Source organism: Rattus norvegicus, chromosome 1 (assembly GCF_021556685.1).
Source record: "Rattus norvegicus strain SHRSP/BbbUtx chromosome 1, alternate assembly SHRSP_T2T, whole genome shotgun sequence".
NCBI classification, from domain to species: Eukaryota; Metazoa; Chordata; class Mammalia; order Rodentia; family Muridae; genus Rattus; species Rattus norvegicus.
Window position 1 is genome coordinate 195040822 of NC_141534.1, and position 17712 is coordinate 195058533.

At 50.0% G+C, this 17712-nt stretch overlaps 1 protein-coding gene and 2 long non-coding RNA genes across 5 annotated transcripts in view; 1 reads left to right on the plus strand and 2 right to left on the minus strand.

Annotated features, from left to right (window-relative positions):
- Positions 1–200: 200 nt before the first annotated feature.
- On the minus strand, positions 201–793 carry LOC147996977 (uncharacterized). Its single transcript, XR_015652605.1, has 2 exons — positions 676–793; positions 201–513 (listed from the first exon to the last, which is right to left on the minus strand). It is a non-coding gene; the product is annotated as an uncharacterized LOC147996977 (long non-coding RNA).
- Positions 794–1235: 442 nt separating this feature from the next.
- On the plus strand, positions 1236–14568 carry Fbrs (fibrosin). 2 transcript variants are annotated; one of them, NM_001432688.1, is made up of 18 exons: positions 1922–2739; positions 3030–3209; positions 3963–3998; positions 4089–4118; positions 6045–6093; positions 6183–6483; positions 7794–8095; positions 8290–8492; positions 8611–8655; positions 8852–8947; positions 9177–9245; positions 10091–10120; positions 10457–10528; positions 10885–11002; positions 11094–11174; positions 12241–12324; positions 12469–12676; positions 12776–14568. In NM_001432688.1, the coding sequence occupies exons 1-18, from the start codon at positions 2293–2295 to the stop codon at positions 13368–13370; spliced, it is 2946 nt and encodes a 981-aa protein (NP_001419617.1). In that variant the 5' UTR covers positions 1922–2292; the 3' UTR covers positions 13371–14568. The 2 variants fall into 2 exon arrangements, with proteins under 2 accessions (XP_087449638.1, NP_001419617.1); XM_087593512.1 differs by lacking the exon at positions 8611–8655 and having other exon boundaries at positions 1236–2739; positions 12776–14559.
- The window catches only part of LOC120099937 (uncharacterized), a 28040-nt gene continuing 16756 nt past the window's right edge, over positions 6429–17712 (minus strand). Inside the window, exon 3 of one of the 2 annotated variants that reach the window (XR_015652609.1) lies at positions 6429–6531. This is a non-coding gene — a long non-coding RNA (uncharacterized LOC120099937). Of the gene's footprint in view, positions 6532–15855; positions 16127–17712 lie in introns of those variants that run through there. The other variant, XR_015652608.1, reaches the window with a different exon arrangement.

The following is a 17712-nucleotide window of genomic DNA, read 5'->3' on the forward strand; positions in this document are numbered from 1 at the left end:
TGGTCACTGGAGATTGCCCACCCCACTCTCATCTCCTGGCAGTGCTGGGGGATCAAACCTAGAATCTTGTATATACTATCTCTGAGCTACATCCCTAATTCAGAGATAACACTCTTGGGAACTCTTTTATGGGGTGATACGGGTATGCCAAGGATACACAACTCATTTATATCATAGAAAGTAAAAGGCTTTGGACCAGATTAAGGCCTTGATCAAGATGGTCTTTAATTCTTCCCAAATGCCGTAATCACCCACTTAGGACAATCTATCATAGATATTTGACCAGCATAAGCCCTATTAGGGAATTTTATCACCTTATTATATAAACCAGAAAACAAGGTTTGTCAAGGAAACATCCACATTAACAGCCAGGGACTGTGAGGTGGCTCAGCTGATGAGCATAGTAACCAGAAGTCGATCCCCAACACCCAGGAAAATGTTGAAAACGCCACAAAGTTGTCCTCTGGTCTCAGCATGCATGTAATGGCACTCGCACCTCCACATATTTCATGCCTACACAATAATAATACATTTTAAAAAATCAGAGATCAGAGCGGTATAACGTAAGCGCTGCAGAAGGTAGCACAGTGGCTAGGCCCTTCACTCTGGAGTTAGAATCCTGGCAGTTTGACAGCAGATACCCTTAGTAAAATGGATCGAATAGCAAATATTTACCTCGGAACTCATTACCAAATGAATTAATGCGAGAGAGTAATCCGCACTCGAGTGCAAAGTGTTTATTATTGTTGAGCACTGGAAGTGAAGGCCACCGCTCCAACCCCGCAGGAACAAGAGCTTGGTCTCCGCCCTACCGCTGACTAGGTATGCTCCGACGCTACCGTTGACCAATCCGCCCAAAGATGGGCAGAAGGCGTTAGCGCCCTGCGCTTGCGCAAAATACCAACTGGCAAAAGGCAGACCCTACACATCACAGAAGCGCACCTAGGACAGCCTAACGCCTACCAGTGGTCCGCCTCCTCTTACTCCAGGCACCACCTCCCAGTGCCTCGCCTGTCGCCGTCAGTAGATGGCCAATAAACGAAGAGCAGGAAGAGGCGGGTGGCCTAAGGGATCACTCCAAACACCTAGTTCGGACCAGTCCAGTCACAAGACCTGGGGAGGGCGGGGCTAACCTGACAACCCAATCCAAGATTTGAAGGCGGTTACATCCGGCACTTCCGCGACTTTGACTCCGCCCTTTGCATTGACGTATACTTGCCAACCTATAAACGCCTGAGTCTCGGAGGGGGGGGGAAGGAGGCGGAGAGAGGAAGGAGGCGTTGGCTGAGAAGGAAGAGGGAGGAGGGGCAGGGAAGTTCTGGTGGGGAAGAGGCCGAAGACTCCCAAGAAGACAACAGGAGGATACGGTGGAGTTCCTCGCTGCCCAGCGGCCTTTCCGGATCCTTCTATATACAAGCCAGTTAGGAACGGAGGAAAGGAGGAAGAGTCTTTTATGTCGGAGGACAGAGAGAGAAGCTCTATCCGTCACCGTTGCCTCACATCCGGGACTTTGGAAGGCAGGCTCCGCCCCCTTGCACCTTTCAAGGCTACAAGAGGCGTAGACCTCTTTAAATCTCCTTAAAGGGGTGGGTACCGAACTCGGCCGACTCCAACGCCAGCCTTAAAGGGGAAAGCAGCCGAAGCTGACAAACAACTCCTGTTGGAAGAATTGGGACAAGCGGAGTTTTCCTACCTCCTGTCCCACGCAAGAAGTTCATTAAATTCATCTTAAAGGGGAAGTGACAGCTTGTGAAGAGCTAGAAACTTAACTACGATCTCTTCAAAGGAACAGCTCGCTGTTTGAAGGCCTCTGGACTCTTTAAAGGGGTGGCCTCTTTCAGCCGGAGGACTTAAGACACTTTTAAAGGGGAGGTCGAGCTTTCCGCCCCTTTTAAAGGGGTGGTCCTTCCTCTTCCTCTGGGAGACTTGCCTCGACCCCTGGCACGGGGCCGCCACCGCACTAGACCAGCCGGACACAGTGGAGTCGTCTTAAAGGGGCCGGGGGCTGGACAATTTGAGGCCTCGCCTTAAAGGGACGGCCGCCCAGTTTTAGTCGTCGCGGCCCCGCCAGCCCTATAGGGGGGGCCTTCAGGCTTGTCGCCCCGGGGGCGGCGCCGGCTCTCTGGGCCTTGGCCTTGGGGCAAGCCAGGGGCCAGCGGATCCTGTTTTAAAGAGGAAGCCGGAGCTCTCTTGTCCCTGTGCAAGCGCCAGCGCCGCGCTCACGACCCGGGGCCTGTGGACAGGCCGCTTCGGGCCCCGCCACCTCCGGATGCGGCGCTGAGGGCCGTCACCATGGAGACGGCCGCGGCCCCAGGCCCGGGCTGGGCAGCTGAAGGGGAGCGGCGACGAAGACGCTGCTCGCGGCGAGACCGTGATCGGGAGCAGCGGCGCCGCCGAGGTCCAGGCGGTGACGCGCCCCGGGCCTTGTTGGCTGCCCCGCGAGGCTCTTCATCCTCGTCGTCACCGCCGCCGCCCGCCCGTCCCTGGTCCTCAGCTTCATCTGGAGAGCGGCCTGGGGGCCTAAGACGGCGGCGGCCCCGACCCAGGCCTCGACCCCCGAGACCGCGAGCTCGGAAGCGGCCTGCCGGTTCGGGCAGCCGCGGAGAGGAAGAGGAGGAGGAGGAAGAGGGGGGCGCAGACGACGGAGAAGCCGAGGAGGAGCCTGAAGAGGAGGAAGAGGAGGAAGACTTGATCGATGGTTTTGCCATCGCTAGCTTTGCCAGCCTTGAGGCCTTGCAGGTGTGCCCTAATGGGATTTGGGGGTCTTTGCGAGGAGGGTCAGAAGGGCAGAGAGGAGGAGATAGCCCTTAGAGAGGATGGGATTGAGGGGGCAGTGGTGACACCCCAAACCAGAGCAACCGGCTCCTCTTGCCAGGCTTCTGCCCCACCCTGGGGTGGGAGGAGGTAGAGCTAGTCTCTGGGGACTACCTAGGTTATCCTGCTTGAGAGGCATTTGAGTAACTTGGTCACCCTTAGAGAGTTGGAGAGCTTTTCTTTCTCCAACCATATTTCCACCACCTCTTCTACAGAAGGATGCATCTCTTCAGCCCCCAGAACGACTGGAACATCGGCTGAAGCATTCTGGGAAACGGAAGAGGGGGGGCTCCAGTGGGGCCACTGGGGAGCCAGGGGACAGCTCAGACCGTGAGCCTGGTCGACCCCCTGGGGATAGGCCCCGCAAATGGCCCAATAAGCGAAGAAGGAAAGAGGTGAGCTTGTCCCAGATCCCAGTCCTTCAAAATTCCTCAGAATGTCATTCATGTAGATGGACTTTGTATGAGCATCACAACTACCAATCCTAAACAGGAATCCCAGTTTCTAGTAGCAAAGAGGAAGGCAGGCAGAACAAACTGAACAGCAGCCCCTCTCCAGTCCAGGTCTTAAGGACTTAACTACAGTCAAACTCACTTGCTTTTGCTTGTCCTGTATATACTACAAACATGCTGATAATTCAAGGGACACATCAAAGACACTTAGTTGAATTATAAATAAGTTAGATGTCTCTGCCCTTTCCTCTAGCTGGTGGCAGCCCAGGGGGAAAGAGATAGCCAGCAAACAAACACCTACACTAGCTTGAGCAGCTGTACAAGGCAATGATCTGGGAGAGATCTAGGCAAAGTGCTACAGAAACCCACATGAGGAAGCCACTCATTCTGTCTGGGGGATGGGCAGCGGGTTGCGGTTAGGGAAAGCCCCCTAGAATGTCTTGGGCCCCAAAGTAGTCAGAAGTTTACTGAGGAAAGAAATGAAAAGTTGTTTTGAATAAAATTTAAGATTTGAGAACCTAGTGTATTAGGAAAATAGTAAAATCATTGGCAATGGAGGTGGGAAATACAAAGAAACTAGAAAAAGTGATGGAGAGTAGTTTTTAAGTGCCCTTGAATGTCTGGCTGGGAGTTGTGGCTTTGTACAGTTGCCTGGTCTGTCAGCCTCCCTTACTTCTGGACTCTGGTCTTTCTCAGGCCTTCTCCCGTCACTCTCTGGAAGCTGGATATATAGTAAGTGTTATCTACCTGTAATGGCCCTACCCTTCCCTGGTGGGTCCCTTCCCACTTCTATCTCCTCATGTCTTTCTCTTTTCTTCTCAGTGTGACGCAGAAAGTGATCTGGATGAGAGGGTGAGTAGGGCTAGGACTGTCGGGTGGGCGCTGTTGCTGGTGTTTAAGCAAGCAGCCTGCAGTTTAAAGAACTCCTACAATCACCAGACATCCTTCCTGAGTGGGATTCATGGTATTGAACCAGAATTAAGTTTTGAGGAGGAAGGGAAGGAAGGAGGTGGTGTTGGGATGAGGGGTGAGACCACAGTGTCCATGTGTTTTGAGGGGTCAGTTCTCTCCTTCCAACATGGGGTGGGACTCAAGTCATCAGGCTTCACAAGTGCTTTTACCTGCTGAGCTATCTTGCTGGACCTGGTGGTTTTTGTTTGTTTTGTTTGTTTGTTTTTTCCCTGTTTGGTTGGTTTGGGTTTTTTTGTTTGTTTGATTGGTTGGTTTGGGTTGTTGGTTGGTTTGGTTTGATTTGAGGGTTTGTTTTGTTTTTAATTTTGTATGTGGGTGTCTTGTCTGCATGTATGCCTGCATATCACCTGTGTTCAGTGCCTGAGAAGGCCAGAAGAGAGTATCAGATCCCTGGGAACTAGAGTTACAGACAGTTGTGAGCCTCCATGTGGGTGGTAGGAGTCCAACCTGGGTCTTCTGGGAGAGCAGCCAGGGTTCTTAACTGCTGATCTGTCTCTCCAAACATGATGCCACCCCTACACCCATTGTTTTTAATGATGAGCATGGCTCGGTAATCAGAGAATTGAAAGGTCAGTTCATCCAGTAACCTTGAACCATTTAAGCCTCTACTAGTTTTCTACAGGAGTCCAAAGTGAGTCTGGAACTGAATGGTCTTTCCTGTGGCCAGCAGCATTTTTTGTATCATTAGAGTCTTGCAGTGAGGACAGCAGACCATGGTTGGTCAGTGCAGATGCTCATCCTGGAAAGCTCTTTCAGTTTCTTTAGTGATTGTTGGGAAATAATGTGCCCTGGAAGGTAATGTTCTACCCCCTCACTCCCATAAGTAACTACATTTATACACCATGATGTTTGTCTTTTTCTTCTCAAAGTTTTTAGAAAGTGATTGAGGTGAGCTAAAGGGTCGTAGTCTACATATGGAGGGAGCTGGGGTCACTATCTGATTTTAACTAATTGTCACAGGAGACTAGAGGACCATTGTCAAAAGATCTTCGTCTGTGTTTTACATGGACTTTTCAGCTCTGAGAATATCACCAATTTAAAGGTTTTGGTTTGTTGTTTCATTTTGGTTTTGGTTTGTTTCTGGTTTTGGTTTTTTGTTTTGTTTTGGTTTTTTGGGGTTTTGGGTTTTTTTGTTAATAGTGTTTTGTATTAGTTCATCTGGTTTTTTAAAAATTTATTTGATTAGGACTAGGCATAATGATTTACACCCTTAATCCTAGCACTCAGGGGGCACAGGCAGGCAGGTCTCTGAGTTGACCAGCCAAGGCTACATACTGAGACTCTATCTCAAAACAATATTTTTTTAATTATGCATGTGTCTCTATGAGTGAGTATAGATAACCGCAGAGACCAGAGGAATCAATTTCCCCTGAAACTGGAGTTATAGGCAGTTGTGAACTACATGACATGGGTGCTAGGAATCTAACCTGGGTCCTCTGAACAGAAACAAGCAGTGCTAACCACTCAGCCATTTCTGCAGCCTCCAGCAGTTAGTCTTAATTGACATTGCTTCGATCTGCTGTCATCTATGCCATCTCTGGCAATGGCAGAATTTTGGCCTCAGTGGCCCCACTTCCTTCTTTTTTTTTTTTTTTTTTTTTTGATTCTTTTTTTCGGAGCTGGGGACCGAACCCAGGGCCTTGCGCTTCCTAGGTAAGCGCCCTACCACTGAGCTAAATCCCCAGCCCCCCCCCCCCACTTCCTTCTTAAAGTCACCTAAGGCCAGCATTCCAATAGATCATAGCTAGGCTGATGAAGTAAACAAGCCTTTCCCTAACCTAACCTTTCCCTGCCTTTCTCTCCCAGGTCTCCGATGATGACCTTGACCCTTCCTTTACGGTCTCAACCAGCAAAGGTTGGTCCTAAGGGCTGGGATGGAAGCATGAAGGAGAAATGGGTGAGCATGAACCTCTGCTAAGCATGTCTGCCATCCTGCACTCACAGCCTCGGGTCCTCATGGCACCTTCAATGGGAACTGTGAAGCAAAACTGTCTGTGGTCCCTAAAGTGTCGGGCCTGGAGCGGAGCCAAGAGCAGCCCCCGGGGCCTGACCCGCTGCTAGTGCCTTTCCCCCCAAAGGATCCACCACCTCCACCAGCCCCTCGGCCTCCCGTCTCATCCCCTACACCCTTACCAGCTACCCCCAGTCTGCCACCCCCACCCCAGCACCAGCTGCAGCTTCGGGTCTCACCCTTCGGCCTCCGAACTTCTCCTTATGGCAGCAGCCTGGACCTCAGCACTGGCAGGTGAGCGTACAGGGGTCCGATGTCATCTGGAAGGGCTATATTCTATAACTGGGACATGGAAAGAGTCTGACTTGGGAGAGGATTCTGAGATTGGAAAGTTTGAGTGACACTGGGTAAAATAAATTTAAAGAGATTACTGCAGGACTTCCCTAAGCCCTTTATACATTCATGTATAGGGCAGTTCCATTTGTGCCATTTTGTAGCTGTATATACTGTTAAGAGCTTTGTGAGATGTGCATCTGCTACAGAAATGTTCTTGGAAACATACTTTGGGAAGTGCTAACTTGACAATTAATAATGCTGACTTTAGTGTCAGCCAGCTCTGGATTCAGACCGGCCACTTAATGGATGTGTGATTTTTGACAAGTCGCTTGACCTCTTTGAACCTCAATTTTCTCTTTGTTATGAGATGAAATAATAATAGTACCTCTTTCTGAAAGCTATTTTGAGGATTGATTCTGAGAGAAAGCAGTGTTTCCCAAAGTGTGTATATATATCATTAGCAAAATATGGGATGATTTCAGGTCCTGCCTTGGTAAACTGTAAAATAGGCAAAGTCAGCTGCTTTAGGAAAATATGGTTAATATCTTAGCTTTCTGATTTCACACGTTACTACTTAGAATAGACAAAAAGTGAGTTACATTCTAGAAGAGAATTGGTGTAGTACAGATGGTTGCATGGCTACAGTAATGCTGGGGAAGGTGATGCGACATGTTGGAGACTTACATTGACTCATAGAGCCAATGCCAGCAGTTGGTCTACAGTAAGTACTCATTAAGGGTTAGGAGTTAATGGCACTACTGTTATGGGCTCTTCGTTGTTGTTTGTCTTCATCATCATTGTTGTTATTGAGAAAACTAAGGCTCAGAGAGGGGCAGTGACTTGCTCAAGGTCACCTAGGGTGTTCATGCAGGATGGGCATGGAGTTCAGGCTACCCGAGTGGCAGGACAGGATAATGTGGTACTGCTTCTACTATCTTAGGGTGGTAACTCCGGTGGCTCATTGTAATTAAGCATCAAAATGAATGCTCTGTTTTATACTGTGGTTGAGTCAGAAAATAGAAAGTCATATGGCAAGAGATGACAGAGGCATCTCTGTGAAAATTAGATCTAAAGAGGAGAAGGGTTTGCTGGGTGTGGGAGGCATCTCATCCTGAGACTGGGTTCTCTACAGGGAGTCCCTGGGGGCCAAGTTCTACCATCTCCCATGTTGGAGAACCAAGGCCACATCACCACCCAGGCTTCTGACCCACCTCCTGTTAGAGCTAGCACCTCCCACCCCTCACTCATCTCCCCACTTCTCTCCCCAGCTCTTCACGGCCGCCCCCCAAGGCCCCGGCCCCTCCCGTGGCTCAGCCTCCCCCCTCATCATCCTCTTCGTCCTCCTCCTCCTCATCTGCCTCCTCCTCGTCCGCGCAGCTCACCCACCGGCCCCCGACGCCCTCACTGCCCCTGCCTCTGTCCTCCCACAGCTTTCCTCCCCATGGGTTGCGCCCACCACCACCACCCCACCACCCCTCCTTGGTCTCCCCTGGCCCCACCCTGCCCCCACCCCCACCTCTGCTGCAGGTGCCAGGGCACCCTGGGGCCTCAGCCGCTAACGCCCTTTCTGGTGAGTTTGGGGTCCTGGCAGGGTGGAGTGGTGGGGGGCCAATGGCCCTAAGGATGGGCTTAGTTGGCTTTAGCAGGAACCAAGGGCCTGTGGAGGGAGTGGCTCAAGGCTAAAGGGAAGGCCAGTCACCTTGGCCCAAAGAGGCTGACTTGGTGGCGCCAGATATTAAAGCCTCTTCCCCTCCCCTCCCACAGAGCAGGACCTAATCGGCCAGGACCTGAACTCACGCTACCTGAATGCCCAGGGTGGCCCTGAGGTGGTGGGAGCAGGGGGCTCAGCCCGGCCCCTGGCCTTCCAGTTCCACCAGCACAACCACCAGCACCAGCACACCCACCAGCACACCCACCAGCACTTCACTCCCTACCCCCCGGGCCTGCTGCCTCCCCACGGCCACATGGTGAGCTCCTCCTTGGGCTGCTGCTGAGGCTCAGAGGCCTAAGGGAAGGTGTCTCCTACAGGGGAAGGAAGACTCTGGCTCCCTGGCTGGCAGCTTACTCTTCCCTTCTCTTCCCTAGTTTGAGAAATACCCAGGAAAGATGGAAGGCCTTTTCCGACATAATGTGAGTGTGTGAGGGTGTGTGATGTGTGGGAATGTATGGATCAGTGGAGTCCAGTCGTCAGCTCCAAAAGCAGGAAGAGCCCTGAGCTTGGGAAAGCTCCTTGGGGGTGTTAGGGTGGAGGCCAAAGAACTAATGGGTAGACCAGACCTGGATGCATCTCCACTCCCTGCTTGGACTAGTGCCCTTCTCTCCACAGCCGTACATGGCCTTCCCTCCCGCTGTGCCCGGGCTCCCTCCGGGTCTCCCACCAGCTGTCTCCTTTGGCTCCCTGCAGGGGGCCTTCCAGCCCAAGGTGAGCTCCTAATCCAGACAACTATTACTTCCTATTCCTTATAAACATCCTGGACCCCTATACCTTCTTCCCATTCCCCAAAATGTTTCTAGCTTCCTGTTCTACCTTCTGGACCCAGGTTTTTTGCAAAGCCGTGATTCCTCTCCTGACCCATATTCCAGCTTAGTTCTAGATCTTTTTTAACTTGGTACTGGCTCTCCTGTCTGATCCCTACACTCCCCTTTCCCAGAACACGAACCCTGAGCTGCCACCACGACTGGGGCCAGTGCTGAGCGGGCTCCCCCAGAAGGGGACACAGGTGAGGGGGGGTAGGGCAGGTCCTGGGGGAGTTGGAAGGTATGTTGAGGGGAGAGCAGAATTGACTAGAGAAGGGTGAGTTCTTGGCTCTTCCCTACAATCCACCCTCAGGTGTCTAAAGAGAGAACTTTTGTATAACAGGTCTTACCAGGAACAGGGAATAGAAGGTTGATGACATTGTCCCAAGAGTGAAGTAATTAATAGAGCAGTAGCTTTGTATTTTAGTTTTTTTTGTTTGGTGTGATACTAGATATCAAACCTAAGGCCTCAAACATGCATGTACTACTGAGTTATATCTCTAGCAAGACTGACTTTCTTGTAGTGGTTTTCAAATGCAAGTCACAAAATTTTTTCCCAAATAACATCGTACCAGGAAGCCCTGTCCATGGAAAGATAAACTTAACCTTTATAACATGACCAAAGTCTTTCCCCTACTCCTCACACGTCTCAGACCCCAGGGCTCTGAGAATACTGTGAAAAAAGTACAGGACAAGTTTCCTGAAGGGCAGACTAAAGTTTTCTGACTCCCTTAGAAGGCCCCTACCCAAAGGGTTTCTGTATATGGAACCATTAGAGGACAGACTGCTTCTCTGGTAGAGAAACCTGTCCTACCTAGCCATCTCAACAGGGCACAACCCTAGGATCTTGCTCAGAAACCTAATACAGAAGGAGCCATACCTATAGTGGGAGTATGGGGGGGAATAGGAAAGGAATTGTGACACTGCCAAGAATGGTGTGAGGGAGCCATAGTCTCAGGGAAATTGTGGGAACAGTACTGTAGAGATTTGACACTCGGGTCAGTAAACAGGTCTGAATCGCCTCCAATCTCTCCTTTACCATCCCCAGATCCCTGATCATTTCCGGCCACCTTTGAGGGTGAGTTTGGTGAGGATCTCAGGCTGCATGAGGCTGGGGGCTGGCTATGGTTTCAGGGTGTTTGGCTATGGTTGGTGGGATCCTGCTTGGGAAAAAATAAGCTCAAGATGTGAAGGCAGCCAGGTGTAAAACAATAGCCTGGGCTTAGATATACCTGGCCATGGGACCTTGGGCAAAACAGTTCATCTCTCTGAGCCTCAGTTTCCTTAGGCCTTAAGTTGTAGGGATGATGATTGAGGATGCTGTGTAGCAAGGCTGGGCCCAGGGCCAGGCCTGGGATAGGTGATGAGTGAATATTTTTCCTTCCCTTTCCCTTTGGTCATCCTGGGGCGACAGAAACCAGGAAAGTGGTGTGCCATGCATGTTCGTGTGGCTTACATGATCCTGAGACACCAGGAAAAGATGAAGGTACTGGGGCTGGAGGGCTTGGGAGAGTGGGTCTGAGAGTCGGGTTGTATGTATTCTGGGTAGTAACCTTCAACAAAGCTCAGAAAATTTTAACAAGCCTTTTCTCCTGTCTCATTGCTGGTGAACTGTTGTATAGCACCTGAGTTCTCTGTCTAGTTACTGGAATGGTTAGAGAAGATGCTATAAAGGATGTAGTAGAAAGCACTGAAGTCTCCCTTGGTGCCAGCCAGCTCTTGGAGGGAAGCTAGTGGTAAAAGTTAAGAGCCAGGGATAATCTAAGAATAACAGTATAAAAAGGGTAAAAATTCTAGACCAGACTTAGCTCCTCACTGGCCCTCCCCCTATGTCCCATGCAGGGTGATTCCCACAAGCTTGACTTTCGGAACGACCTCCTACCCTGCCTTCCGGGACCCTATGGGGCCCTGCCCCCTGGGCAGGAGCTCTCCCACCCGGCCTCCCTCTTCACTGCGACTGGTGAGTCTAGCTAGCCCTCCCAGAGCCTATAGCCCAATGTCCACCTTGCTGTCACTCGTCCTCATCAGAATCTTCCACTTCTCTGCCCCAGGAGCCGTCCATGCTGCAGCCAATCCTTTCACGACAGCTCCTGGGGCCCATGGACCCTTCCTGAGCCCCAGTACCCACATTGGTAAGAGCCCAAGAGAATTTTGGACTTTCTATGCCCTGTTCTTAACAGGAGGTAGAGATAGAAACCAGACCTAAGAGACAACTCAAGTTGGGTAGATAGGATTCTATTTACTTTATGACCTTAGTCAGTTAATCTCCCTACTGTCTATGTGGTTCCCTCTTCTGTGGAATGATCATGGAAAGGCAGGATGGTTCCCACTCTGCCGGTGGGACTCCTATCTCTGAAACAGCCAGTGATAGAGGATAGCGTTTCACTTGGGAGAGTGGAGAAGGAAGGCTATGCAGTCTGAAGAGGGAGTGTGGTCATTGCCCTCAAGGAGACTTGAAAGTCTCTTGGGGAGATTTAAGGGGGGCCAAAAAAAAGAAAGGAAGAAAAAATAAGTTGAACCCAGGTCAACTTTCTGGCTACAAAGACTATGAGGTTCCCACATAGAGGTAAACTAGTTAATTCTAATTCTGACAGATTTGTGATAAGTATGAAGTTAGAGTCAGCCTGAGAAAGGTATTTCAGATAGGGTGAAGCCAGTAGAAGTCTTCAGACTAGTAGTTTGCTAACAGAATTGAGACCTGCTAAGAGGTCTTAGGAGTCTTGAATGGGGGTACAGATAAGAATTTGACTTTTAAAATCAGAGAGGCCCCAAGTTGATGGTGCCACTTTATAGCTAGATGTCTTTGGGCAAGTCATTTCACCTCTCTGGGCCTGTTTTATCACTTGACAATGGGAATGGTCCTTTTTACTTCAGGAGATTGTAAAGAGGTTTAACAGCATTGTGCAGTGTCTGGCCTGACCCGAGAAATGCCCCGTACATGGTTGTTAAAGCTAAGTCCCTAAGAGCTGGTTATAACACCTTTAATCCCGCTACGTGGGGAGGTAGAGGCAGGGGGATATCTGTGAGTTCCAGGCCTGTCAGAACTATATAGTGAGACCCTGTTTCAAAGATAACAAAAAACCTAAGCCACTAAGTGTTCCAGCTTCTTTACTGACTTACCTCGTCCCCACCATTTCTTTGGTCCTGCTCAAAGTTGGCTTGCCCTGTGCCCTGACCAGTCCCCCTTTCCTCTCACAGATCCCTTTGGGCGCCCCACAAGCTTCGCTTCCTTGGCGGCTCTCTCCAACGGGGCCTTTGGAGGCCTGGGCAGCCCCACATTCAGTGAGTGCTGGGTAGAATGGGAAATGAGGAGTGGGAGCTGTGACAGTGGGGCTATGGGCTCAAGCTGGGCCTGTGATGCTCTCTGTAGAGTGCCCCCCCCATCCGCCCCAGCCCCTGTCACTTTCTACTTTACCTTCTACTCAGACTCCAGCGCCGTCTTTGCCCAGAAAGAAAGCCCAGGAGCCCCACCAGCCTTTGCCTCCCCACCAGACCCATGGGGCCGCCTGCACCGCAGTCCTCTTGCCTTTCCTGCTTGGGTCCGACCCCCTGAAACTGCCCGGACACCGGGCTCAGATAAGGAGCGACCTATGGAGCGAAGAGAGCCCTCTGTCACCAAGGAGGAGAAGGACAGGTATATATCCTCTACATAACTACCATCTAACCTACTCCAGTGCTGTCAGCCACAGGAATTCCTTCAATTTTTCCCCTTGTGCTCTCTGCACTCCACCAGGGACCTCCCTTTCTCACGGCCTCAGCTTCGAGTTTCTCCTGCTACTCCTAAGGCCAGGGCTGGCGAGGAAGGAGTGCGGCCAGCCAAAGAGTCTGTGCGGGTAAAAGAAGAGCGGAAAGAAGAGGCTGCTGCTGCAGCTGCTGCCGCTGCCGCCGCCGCTGCTGCCGCTGCCGCTGCTGCCGCCGCCGCCGCTGCAACCACTGGGCCTCAAGGTCTTCATTTGCTTTTGGAGAGGCCCCGGCCACCCCCCTTTCTTGGCCCTAGTCTGCCTGATCGCTGTGCAGGCTTCCCAGAGCCAACCTGGTTGGCAGGGCCCCCACGCCTGGCCAGGCCACCACGCTTCTATGAGGCAGGTGAGGAGTTGACTGGACCAGGGGCCATGGCTGCTGCCCGCCTCTATAGTCTAGACCCTGCTCATCCATTGCTATACAGCCGTTTGGCTCCTCCACCACCACCTACTGCAACTCCAGGAACCCCTCACCTTCTCAGCAAGACCCCACCAGGAGCCCTTTTAGGAGCACCACCACCTCTTGTGCCCGCCCCCCGGCCCAGTTCCCCACCTAGGGCCCCTGGCCCAGCCCGGGCTGACAGGTGAGGAGAAGTGAGGGGCAGGGGCAAAGCTCCACCCCCTTTCCCCATACCTTGTGACAAAAGTCCTAGGGCTGAAGTTTTTAAGCCAGGGTTGGAAGGCAAAGGTCACAATTTCATGGTCATCTCTGAAGTCATGGACCTAGGTATAGAATCCCCAACCCCCCGCAAGTATCTCGTGGACTGTGGGGTCACTGGGAGGACAGGGGTCACAAGCCTCTAGAGAGGTGTGTGTGTGTGTGTGTGCGTGCATGCGTGCGCGCACACATGAGGGGTTCATTTCAGAGGTTATGGCTCATGACCTAAGGTGCACCAATGCCCCCTCTAAGGGCCTCTAGGCCCTTGGCCTGCCTCCCCAAGGGCTCACTAAGCCAGAGGCCAAAGTGCCCCCTCCCTTTTACCTACTACCCAAGTTCTCATGCCCTCTTAGGGCTGAGGAAGAGGAACTAAAGGAATAGGGGTTCCATGTACATATTTATCACCCCTTCCACAAATTCCCCAGACCTTTTGTACATTTTTACAGGGGTGCCCCTCTCTATAATCCCCTTCCTGGTTAATTAAATCCTCAGACTGGTGCTGTGTTCCTAGCCTCTGGCCTCTCTGTAGGGGTAGGGTGTCCCAGGGCAAGAGCCTGGAGAGGACAGGCAGAATCCCAGGGCTTGACCCTGGGTATGTAGGATCCAGAAGGAAGTAGACCAACAGGGAAAGGGACCTAGAATTTAAGCTAGAAGAAAGGGCAATTGTACCTGGCTGTCAGCCCAGGTCTCTCCAGACTTGTTCCTATCCTGTGTGGCCCACAGCTCTAAAAAGGCTCAGCCTTTAAGCTTCAGATTCCACCTCTTAATGGCTAAGTTCCTAACCACCACCCCATTTCCAAGTGCCCCCAGGATTCCTGGGCCCTGTTCCACAGTAACCTGTCCCAAACTATGGGAGGGAGAGGTGGCCAGAGAAGGTCACCATGAACACACACCAAAGAAGGGGGTTGGTTCAGGGGGTGGGCAACACAGGCAGCTTCTTTAGCAGCCTCCCAGCAGCAGCCCCAGCCTTCCCAAAGCAGCAGGCACTTCCAGGCTGGGGCCCTAACTAGAAGGCAGGGCTCAGTTTAACAAAACCATAACGTTGACTTTTTCCCCAGTGGGGCTTATTCTGTAACATGACTTGCGAATATTTATATAAAAATGAGTGTTACAATGAGACACCCCCAACCCCTGGCTCCTCTTTTCAGTCTGTGTGAGTTGTCTGTTGTGGGTTGGACTGGGTTCCAGAATGAGGACAATACTGACCATGTCCTCATTGAGGGTTTCCTCCCCTACCCTCCTACCTGGGGAACTCTACTACTTCGGGATAGGTGAGTTGGTTAATTGGGTGTTGGTGTTTTTCAAATACATTAGATTCAAACAATGCAGAAAGACATTGAATGATCCCCAGGTGTGGCCACTATTTGGTGTGTATTGTCTTTCTATTTATCTGTGCATATATGTTAGAAAAGATCCATAATTTTTATACTTTTTTTTTTTTTTTTTTTGCCAAAACAACATTGTCAATACAAAACAAACACATGAACACAAGTTCAGAGGAAAAGTACCTCAAAATCTTAACTCAGAAAACCACTAGTTAAAAAGACAGATGCATGGCTGGGGATGCACACCTTTAATCTCAGCACTCTGGAGGCAGAGGCAGGTGGATTTCTGAGTAGAGACCAGCCTTGTTTACAAACCAAATTCCAGGGCAGCCAGAGTTGCAGTGTAAGACTACCTCCAAAAAGAAAAACAAAATCAGAAAAAACATGGTGTGGGACTAAAGAGCTGGTTAAGAGCACTTGGCTACAAGGAAAGGCATGGCGATGCATGCCTTTAGTCAAGCCAGTCTAGTCTACATGCATAGTTCTGGGTCAGCCAGAGACTGGCTGCAGAGAGACTGTCTCAGAACAAACAAAACATTTGCTGTTCTCTCAGTGGAGCTAGACTCAGCTGCCAGCACCCATAGTGGCTCACAACCATCCGTAAGCCTAGTTACAGGAGATCCACTGACCTCTTCTGGCTTCTGAGAGCATCAGCTGTGTATATGTGGTACAGACATAGCATGCACGTAAAGCACTCATATACATATTTTTTTAAGACTTAAAATGTAAAAATTTGGGCTGAAGAGAAGTGGTTCAGTAGTTTAGAACACTTGTTAGTCCTGCAGAGGACTTTGGTTTGATTTCCAGAATCTACATGTGGGCTCATAGCAATCTGTAACTTCAGTTCCAGTGGATCCATTGACCTCTTCTGATATCCTCAAGCACCAGGCATGCACATGGTACACATAATGTTTTGCCCTGTAGGCAAACATTAGTACACATAAAAATCTTTTTTTATGACTTAAAAAAAACTAACCAGTTATGATAGCACACGCCATTACTCCCAATACTTGGGAAGCAGAAGCAAGTGGTTCTCTGTGAGTTCAAGGACAGCCTGGTCTACCCAGAGAAACCCTGTCTCAAACAAAAATTAAGAGTAAGTGGAGGCACATACTTTTAATTCTAGAACCCGGGAGGCAGAAAGTGGTTCTCTTGAGTTCACTGAGACCCTGACTCAAAACAAGACAAACTCAATACTTAAGGAGGCACAGGCAGGAAGAAATATTGGTTCATAGTCCCCATGGCTGTACAGTTACATACAAGGCTGTGGTTCAAGGGAAGTTGCTGAGGTGGGGTATAGCCCATTGGTAGAATGCTTCCCCAGCATGTGCAAAGCCTTGGGTTAGAGGGACCCTCAGTACCTGTGAAACAAGTTGGGAAAGGTAAGTTGCAAAGGTAAAATTAGGAACCTGAGGGCATATGGTGATAGAGGAAAAGTACAAACTACACACTGATCCAGAAAAACCACTGTTGTCGGACCTTGATTTCTCCAGTTATTTTTCTGACTGCTTGAAATGTTTTGAAAAGTGGGATTGATCCTGTGAACCAGTTTGTAACCTCCATTTTATACTTCGCTTTTTTTCAAATTTTCAAGCATGGTCTCACTAAGTACCCCACCCCAGGCTGGCCTTTGTCATCCTGCCTTTACCCTCTAAGTGCTAGGATTATAGGTTTGGGCTACCATACTTGGTTTAATGAAATACCTACCAGGGTATGTGCAGCCTTTCCAACGTGTCTTCCCCACACACTCTTCTGATAACCCAATGGAGTGCTCAAATGTCTGATTCCCACTTCCCCCTTTGTTTCTACCTCTCACCAGTACCCAACTCAAATGAACTGCCTTTTTTCCTAAACTACTATTGATTCCATCCATTGTGCCAGGCCATTGTGCCAGGGGACAGACGAGATAAGCAAATTCTAACTTACCTGGCACTTGGCATTCTATTAATGAGAATAGAGCAACATACTGTGAGAAGAAAGCACTTTGTGTATGCCTAGAGCTCCGAGAGGCCAGAAGATGTGGGATTCTTTGAACCTAAAGTTAGGATGACTCTGAGCTCCATGTGGATGCTGAAAATATGAAGAATTTAAAGGCTGCCTTTTTCTAATTAGCCGCCTAGCCACCAGCCCCATTGATTCTCTATGCAGCTTTGATCCATGCTCAGGGCACCTCCAGAAAGAATTGTCAGTATTTAAGGAAAACTAGGCCCAAATTAATTCCTGAAGAGAGGCTGATATTAGGAACTGGACTTTGCTAAAACAAGCCCAGCACAGTGGCTATTATGAACATTGAGATGCCAGGGCAGTGTATTGTGTGTTACCACTGTACCAGTGGTGGTGTGTGTGTTAATCCCAGCACTTAGGAGACAGCCAAGCAGATCTCTGAGTTTGAGGCCAGCGTCTATAGAGGAAGTTCCGGTTCAGCCAGAGCTACCAGAAACTGACGAAAAAACAAAAAGGTTATTAATATTTGGGGGCTGGTGAGATGGCTCCACACTTGAGAGCACAGGTCTGGCATATACTGTTTGCCTATATGCCTACATGACATGAGACCATCTGGTCTCATTATAGATGTGTTGTTTTTAAAGAAAATCTCAATTGTTCAGTTTTACCAATGAAGATCCAAGAGTCACATCCTACGGTGAAAGCCTGCTAGCTTAGAGAGGTAGCACCCACCTGACCTCCCTCCTCAGCGTACAGCCCACAGGAATGCCCTTCTGTCATGCCATCTCAACCAAGCTTCTTCAAACCTGATCCCCCTCTCTTCTACTCCTGTGTGTCTATCTCCCCACTCTAGGTTTTTTTTTTTTCTTAATATCCCATGTTCACTTTCCTGTCAACTGGTTGCTTGCTCCAATTTTTGACCTATGGTTGACTTTATTTAATCCTGTCTACAAATATTCAAGTAGAAAGCTCTTGGATTAAAAGTATGTGCTAAGGTTGAGCC